This window comes from Calidris pugnax, unplaced genomic scaffold (genome assembly GCF_001431845.1).
Source record: "Calidris pugnax isolate Ruff unplaced genomic scaffold, ASM143184v1 scaffold9, whole genome shotgun sequence".
NCBI lineage: Eukaryota > Metazoa > Chordata > Aves > Charadriiformes > Scolopacidae > Calidris > Calidris pugnax.
The window spans coordinates 2,640,759-2,649,365 of record NW_015090778.1 but is presented as its reverse complement, the minus strand read 5'-3'; the positions used below and the strand labels follow the sequence as shown (position 1 = coordinate 2,649,365).

The 8,607-nt window shown below is 42.3% G+C and overlaps 1 protein-coding gene across 1 annotated transcript; it reads left to right on the top strand.

The window, feature by feature from the left end:
* Positions 1 to 6: 6 nt before the first annotated feature.
* On the top strand, positions 7 to 8,026 carry PCTP (phosphatidylcholine transfer protein). The gene is made up of 6 exons (XM_014949347.1): positions 7 to 109; positions 1,645 to 1,762; positions 4,953 to 5,032; positions 5,368 to 5,539; positions 6,253 to 6,320; positions 6,817 to 8,026. The coding sequence occupies exons 1-6, from the start codon at positions 77 to 79 to the stop codon at positions 6,880 to 6,882; spliced, it is 537 nt and encodes a 178-aa protein (XP_014804833.1). The 5' UTR covers positions 7 to 76; the 3' UTR covers positions 6,883 to 8,026.
* The last annotated feature ends 581 nt before the right edge of the window (positions 8,027 to 8,607 follow it).

The window sequence follows — 8,607 nt, the reverse complement described above, 5'->3', positions numbered from 1 at the left end:
GTTTCGAGCCGCCTGCCGGGAGCTGGACCAGCCGGCGCCGGCGGCCGGGGGGCCCTGGCAGCTCCTGGTGGAGAGCATGGGCGTGAGGATCTACCGGCTGTACGACGAGGTGGGCGGGCGGGCGAGGGGGGGCTCCCCCGCGGCGGGGGGCGGCCGTGCCCCGGGCCCTCCCTGCCCGGGGCTGAGCCCGGCGAGGGGCAGCGTCCCCGAGGCGGGGAGCGGAGCGGGGCCGGGGAGCGCCGGGGGCAGAGGGGCGGCAGCACGTCGCCGTCCGGAGCCGCCATCCGGGGTCGGCAGAGGTTCCCCTCCGCTCCCCGCACAGGCCGGGCTGAGGTCCTTTGCCCGTCCAGGCGCTACCGGCCGGGGCTCGGTTTCTCCCGGCTGGCAGAAAGCTGCTTTCAGGGTAATGCTATTAACTGCTGATGGGGAAAGCTGCTCTGCCGCAGTAAGCGCCGCTCGTCCAGACTGCTGGGGAACCAGCAAACTGTGAGCTCTGAAAGCTTGTGAACAGCTGGCGGCTGGAGGGTTTCTGGTTGAAGGTGCCCTCGGAGCCAGGGGCACCAAAAGGGTCCCTGCTCCTTTCCTGAGCCCCCTCTGAGGGGGGCGTGGTGATGGAGAGGGCCCTCCCTGCACACCGGCTCCTGAGCATCCTCCTGGGATACAGCATCCTCTGACATCCTAGAGCATCTAGGTTTAAAGCCAGAGATTGATGCTTCAGTGAAGCCACAGTGAAGATGGGTAGCTTAAGCTTTTTGGTCCCATTATTATCTTCTGGTACGTCAAACCTTCATCTTCTACGGTTGATTTGTGAAAGGGCAGGGAAGAAGAAAAGTCAGCCATTCACTAACAGAATGTTGAATAATTCTTCCCTCCCTTTCCTTGGGAATGCTTGAATTTGACTCCTATACTGTATATTCAAAATACTCCCGTTGTTTTAATTTAGTACCTGAACTGGTACTAACAACAAAACAGACATTTCTTTATAGACACAGATGGAGTTTCTATATGTTGAGAGAAACAGTAAAAGCATTAACGCAGGAGATCTTGTACCCCACCATTTCAGTGCAGGCAGCTTGCAGAAAGAAAATAGCTGATAAATATTCAAGGCAGATATAATAGTGCATTGTACATAAGCATGAGCATTATAAAGCATTCTTGTATCACAGCCTGGAGTACAAGCATACCTGACCTGCTGGAAAACACATTCCACATTGTGCAGCACTTGGTAACCTCCTGGAAATGGCCGGGATTCTTAAGCACGTTATATAGGGCCTGGAGACCTTGTGCATACAATTCAATGCTTCTAGGCAGGGCTTAGTCCATATTGACCACTGGAGATTAAAAGAGACATGTGTGAAGGAACATGCTCCCTTTGGAATTACTGATGCAGTAGAAGTGGACTGGTGTAAGGGAAGGAACAACCATTGTGCTGTGCAGGTCAGCCTGTCTGGATTTAAACTCTCATGTATAGATGAAGAAGTCGAGAGGTTCAAGACTGAATCTTGCATTGTTTTTTTGAACACTTTCACAGCTCTTGGGCAAATTTGTAGTATGTGCCCCACCTAGCTTCCTTCAGCTGTTCTCCCTGCTGCAGAGTACTTCCCTTTCCTGTGTGACTTTCCTCTCCCCATTCTGTTTCCACAGCAATCAGGACTTTATGAGTATAAAATCTTTGGTGGTCTTGCTGACTGTCCTCCAAAACTGTGTGCGGATGTCTATATGGATTTAGATTTCAGAAAACAATGGGATCAATATGTTAAAGGTAAGCTCATCTAGGCAGCTAAAAAGCAAGCTTTATGTCCACATTGACTCTTCCCACTAAAACTTTCTTCAAAAGTATTTTAAAGTTGCTGCATCCAAAGACTTCCAGCCAGAGTGAGGTATCTTCTGTGATACAGTTGCACTCTGCAAATACAGGACCACTGACATGGAACAATTCACATCTCATCACCATGCAGCTTCCTTCTGGAATTAATTCTTTACATGTTGTTTAATGCATCACTAAAGTGGCATCACTTGTTATGCTGATGCACCTCACAGTTTCTAGTTGTTGTAATTCCTAGGTTAAATAAATAGATCTTCTGCGGAAAAATGGAGATGGTACATTTTGTGCATCTTTCCTATTGCAGGGGAGCAGTGCAATGGCTCGCACCAGTTTCATGTGTGGTGGAATGTCTTTTCCTGAAAGCATTGGTTGTTCTTGGCACCTTTTACAATCAGAAATGGGTGTATCAAGAGAACAATTGGTGACTTTGGGCTTTTGCAGAACAAGGAATAACTAATTTAGTTGTGTTTATTTAATGTTGCCTTTGAAAAAGAGAGTTGAATTTGGATATCCATATGATGTTAAAATGTCTTAAGTCAGCAGTGACAAGGCAAGGATTCAGCTGATGCAGGCATCAAATAATCCATTTATTTTAAAGATGGGAAGCCTTCTGTTTTAAACCTGTGCTTAAAATCAGTTCAGGCCAATAAAACTGAAACAAAGTCAAAGTGTTCTGCTGAACAGTGTTAAAAAACAAAGAATTGTTAAATGTTGTGCTTGTTAAGCCTAGGATGGGTCTGTGGTGAATGGTCTATGGGGACTGGTACTGCCTGTGGCATTATTATTCTGGAGTAGGACTCAATGTTGCCATATTGGATGTAAAAATACTGTTTTATCTTAAGTTACTTCAGTAGTCTTTGATTTTAGCACATTTAGGAGAATTGAATCCTTCTTAAACAAACACTTTTTTTGTAATGTCTTCTTAGAGAAAAGAGCAGTTGGGGGAAAGCTACACCCTTAAACTGTGAATTGTGCTGGTACATCAAGTCTAGTGTTTCACAGAAGCTAACCCTAACTTCAGAGAGGTCGTGTTTTGATCTTGTCTTGCCAAGGGTTTGCCTGAGGCCTCAGAAATGTTAGTATCCATCTGCTGCTGCTGTTGCATTGCTGTTAGTGCCCTCGCTGTTTCCAAAGCAGACTCCTGGACATCCACAAGATGTGGGTATCCTGAGGCCTGGTCCGTGCTGCAGCTGCCAATTCCGCAGGGACACTGTGACTAAACTGTAGAGTAGTGACTGAGGAACCACGTGCTTCTGTGGCATGATACAAGTAGTTGGGCCTGAGCAATATTGGAACTTGCTACTCCTGATTGCAACTCCATCCTGATTGAGATCATACTTCCCAGCAATTTAATGGTAATAATTACCGCTAAGGAAGCAAATGCAGCTGTGCCTATTATGAATAAAACAGACTTGCGATCCATTGCAGTAACACTAAGTGAATCATAGAATGTTTCGGGTTAGAAGCGACCTTAAAGATCATCAAGTTCCAACCCCCCTATCACAGGCAAGGACACCTCCCACTAGACCACGTTGCTCAAAGCCCCATCCAGCCTGATCTTGAATAATTCCAGAAGTGGGGCATCCACAACTTCTCTGGTTATTGATTAAAATGCACTTTACACTGCTTTGATCGGAAGCTGTGTGCTCGTTTTGACAGACTGAAGTGACTACAAGTGGGACGTGACCTATTGTCTGTTTTTTCTGTGTTTGCAAAGATACAAGGGTAGATGATTTAGTAGCTAACAACTGCATCGAGGTCTTTACTATCTTAATTCCTTTGAAAAGGGAAAGCTGTGCAGTTAGAAATGAAAATAAAGCTTACAAACCGATGCTCCACTGACCTCTGGTGGATAGCATAACGCTGTAGCGTATGACAACCCCAGGAATATCGTGCATCCAATACTGCTCCAGCCCGGAGGAGTGGAGAACTGGTTTTGTGGGTGACAGCTGAATTGCAGGACATACTAGCAGAAGCATAGTTTGGAACATGTTATGTAGGGCAAGAATCTCCCATCTGTGGCGCTCTTTTTGCCTTAGCAATGAGTTTATCAGTCTGTTCTAACCTTCTTTTCTAACCCACAGAAAGAGCTGTGGCAGAGTGTGCATTAGCTCTGAAGGATATCTAGCCCTTCTAGGCAGAAGTCTGCCCTAAGGGAGGAGGAAAAGACCACTCTATTAATGTGAACCATCTTTCTGGATCACACCCTCTTTGACTGCATCCATGTAATGACCAGTCCCTCAGCAGACAAAGAGTTTACCCTGGCTTAGCCCCACGGCTTGTCTCGTCCATTACCCTGATAATCCCTTTCTTCAAGGGAAGAAGCCGCACAGTAGATAAATTCTGAAACTCAATTATGTAGTTGGATTTGAACCAGTTTTTCTCCTTTCTGCAACTCTACTACCTGACCTAGTCACTGCCATGTTTTAGGGACTATTCTTAGATATTTTTTTTCCTATCCAGCTGCCTTCTGATTGAGTTTCCAGACAGACTGAAGGTGGTGTAATAAAGGCTCATAAACTGCTTAAGCTTCGTGTTCCGTGTTGCCTGTATATGCTGCTGTGACATTCCTAATGGCTTTTCCAAACATCATTAATCCCTCGTATAAGACCTCTTCATGTATTAGAAAGCAGGAGTCGTCCTAGTTCCATGTTAACTCAGAATCATTTACAAGGATAATGACATGCTTGTGAAAAAGCATACTGTACTTGTGGCTCAGAATTATACAGAATATGCATAGATGAGGAAAAAGGTTTGAGATAGAAAGGCTTTGAATGAACTATCTGAAAAGGAAATTGACCCTGCCTCCTCCCAGAATTGTTCTACTGTTGTGCTTTGGGTTTTTTCATTTTTTTGTTTGTTGAGGTGTTTTTTCCCCTCAATGAATTGAATAGCAGCAGAAAGCTAGGCCACCTACTCTTGTGTATTTGGTTCTTGAACAACCCTGCTACAGAACTTTTTAAATGCCTTCTACTGCTACAACTTTCTTTCATATGTATCAATTTTGACATAAGGACTGTGTGTAAAATGTGCTTGTGTCAGAAATCTGAGCAGTTTTTTATGCCATGTATGGTTCTGTTGCAGTAGAAATTAAAAATATCTAACAATCTTCCTTTTTCAACTGTAGAACTGTATGAGAAAACATATGATGGTGAAAAAGTAATCTACTGGGAAGTGAAATACCCTTTTCCTCTTTCAAACAGAGATGTATCCTTTCAAGTTTTTGTTGTCCTTTGCAGTTTTTGTCCCCTGCTCACCCAGGGATCCCAGCAATGTACTGATTCTACTGCTCTGCTCAACTTGATCTAAGATCTTGCACTCCTCATGTTACATGAATATGTATAGCATGAAGAAGAGTGTGGGTGCCTCTTCCCACACACAAGAGAAGCTCACATTGCTGAATTCTTACTCTGCAGGACTGAATCCTGTAGAAGCATAAGAAATATCTTGAAGGGGCTGGTATTTGTAATGGAATTTACTTGTCAATTCATCCTATGTCAAACTAACACTGTTTTGACGTGCCTCCTCAACTTGGAATACAGTACGTCTACATTCGTGAGTGCCGAGAGATGGATGTTGATGGGCGGAAGATCTGGGTGGTGTTAGCTCAAAGTGTGTCTGTTCCTCAGTGCCCTGAAAAGCCTGGCATTATCAGAGTTAAAAGCTATAAACAAAGTCTGGCAATTGAAAGTGATGGCAAGACTGGATCTAAAGGTAAGAGGTCAAGAAACTGCGATCACAAGTCATGTAGCCAAGGAGTGTATGTATTAGTGAAACGTGTAAAGAGGGAGACTGGAAATTTTAAGCTAAATCAGTTGCTATAAAGTGAATGTACTGAGTGCGAGGAATATTTTAAATTGAATGGAACTTTGGGAAATGTTCAGTGCAGCGTGCTAGTTAAGAATTTTTTATTTAATAGTTGAGCTGGGTGGTCAAGGATAAACTACTGACTGCTTAATTTTGCCCCTGCTTCCCACCGTCCCACCCCAAGCCTGTGCTTCTTCTCCTGCCAGCCAGTTTGGCTGGGTAGACTCTGATGGTAGCTGCAGTGTGGTTAACTCAGCAATGATATAAATATCATGTTTGACAGATTTATAGATTAAAAGGTTTGCCTAGAGATTGACTCCTGTCTGAGATTAGTCCTTTAAAGACAACTTTATTTTATGACAGGCTGCCTAAAATGGTTTGCAATAGTCTGAATTAATATTATGGCGTGCTGAGCTTCCCATAGGTTAACTGGGAATGGCTGTACTTACTTCAGGTTCCACTTCAGTACAAGTTTACTTTTTTGTTGTGAAGAATTCAGAACAGAACTGTAGTAGCTGGTGATTCAGTCATGCACAATGACAGCTGCTGTCACAAAGTGTTATAGCTAATACTCAGACTGTGGTTGGATAACTTTCTGGTAACTTCTCTCTCATCTCTAGTCTATATGTACTACTTTGATAATCCTGGTGGCATGATTCCGTCATGGCTGGTGAACTGGGCTGCCAAGGTAAGTGAAGGTTGACAGCACAATTGTCTTTGGCTAATCTGTTTCAAACCATGTACTCACTACATTGATACCTGTCTTCTGCATGTTAGGTGGAATTATTTTTGTTCTGAAATGGATGTATTGACATTTCTTGCTTTTACACAGTCCCATTTTTAGAGTCTTGCTATTGTGTGCTCTCCTGGCAGTTGCCTAAATTATTTTTTTTTTCATTCCTATCAAATTCCTTTGGTTAGTCAACCAGACAGGTAAATTTGTGCAACAAAACCAACAAATCTGTGTTCCAGAGCAGATGTGAATAGCCTTAACACAACCAAACTTCAGTAATGCAGTCTATTCATGAAGAATTAAATGAATGGTCTGCTGCTCTGTGCAAGATCTTAGAATTGTCCTGTATCTGTTTGAAGGTCTTGATCTATATAGTGGCAATTCTCATCTTGCTTACAGTTTTTCTTGATTACATTATGCAAGAATGACTTTTCCACTTTTCTCTTTACAGAGTGGTGTGCCTACTTTCTTGAAGGATATGCAAAAAGCTTGCCGTAATTATTCTAAGAGCACATAGGTCAAAGTTGATCTGAATTGTTTAATCCCTAGGGCTCTGCACTTACAGGAGTGGCTATTACCTATTACACTGGATAAAATCTACCTCTGATATTGGAAAGAATTTTATTTTAGTCAGTTTATGCCTTGAATTTTATTAGATCTTTGTTTCCGTCTCCAACTGAAGAACTGGCCACTGACAAGGTGGCATCAGCTGCATCCTTTGGAAAGTATTTAGCCTTGTCCCCTATGCCTTGCTTATGCTGTTTATTGAAATATTACATCCTTGGACCAGAGACAACGATCTTGCTAGGAAAAATGTTTGAAATTGGACTGAAAATTCTCTACACATGTTATGCCTGGATCTGCCTTTGTGGCCTTGCAGGGTGGCTTCCTACTTGAATTTGGATAATGGATTGAATTGAATAATGGAGCTTGCATTACTTAGGAGGAAACACTTTTGCTACCCAAGTTTATCACTCTTAAACTGTCTGCCTGCTATAAACCTAAAAAATGCCAAGGGCATATAGGTAAATTACTAGAAGTCTGCAGTAGAAACTGGAACTCTGTGTTACTAAGATTCCTTGATGACTTTAAGTCCAGATATAAAACAACTTGTGCCTAAAGCCTTGCATTCACATCAATACCCCTGTATGAAAAGTAAAAACCCTTAGCTGTGTCCAGATGGAAAAAAGTTGGAGTTGGCTTGCATGTGTGATTTAAGGGGAACAAGTTATATCTTCAGAGTCAGTAGCCTTATGTATAAAGCAGCTTGGATACCAGCTTCAGATTGGAAGTAATTTTTAACTGGATGCCTGCAACTGAATGTGAATGAACTTTATATGAAACTTGGGCTTGCTTGTATTTTAAAATTTCGTGCTGATGTAAAGAATGAAACTGTAATTTTGGATGGTAATCCACTAAAAGCACAGCTGAGCAGGAAATTAAATTTCCAGCATGTTTGCGGGGAGTAGGGTGGGGGGTAGGAGGATAAAAAGGTGGGAGGGCCTCAGTCTCAGGGATTTAAAATATTCTGCATCATTGCTAAATCTAATCCTGTTACTGAAGAAATCTTGTAATGGGGTAGCTTTGTCTTGTTAAAAAATAAAGTGATTGCCTTTATACTTCATGTACATATTTGTTTCCAATAAATCACTATTCTCTCCATACAGTGTTCTTGCTCTGTCTCCCATCCTTAAGAGTGGCTGTGCTGGGCAGGTCACAAATGACAGGCTGATAGCACAGGCTGTTTTATTTTTAAAGGCTTTTGAGAGAATAACTTGGATGCCTGAGAACTAAGTGGGATTCCATGTGTTCTGAAGAGCTTGGTGCCAGTAGTTTAGACATTTTTCAAGTGTCTTTGTCTTGGAGACCATTACTGAATTGAGTATTACAGTGCTAGACAACTTTCAATCAATTTTAAATTCAGCTGTCATTTTTTTTTTTTTTCCAGCAGATAAAGAACAGGCATGGAGAGAGAATAGCATAATTCTCTTTAACTTTCCATAAATTTTGTACACATGCACTTACTGTACCTAGAGCCAATTTTTTATTTATGTGTACTGAAAATTAATTATCTCCATCATACCGAGAATATGATGCTGTTGTACTTCAGTATATTAATTAATTCTAAAATTTCTTCTTTTTTTGGCAGTGTTAAAAAAAATTACCTTGAAAATTCAGAAAGCATTTTAGCAGTTTACTAAGTATGTAGTACAATGTCATAAGCAATCACAAGAATACCTGC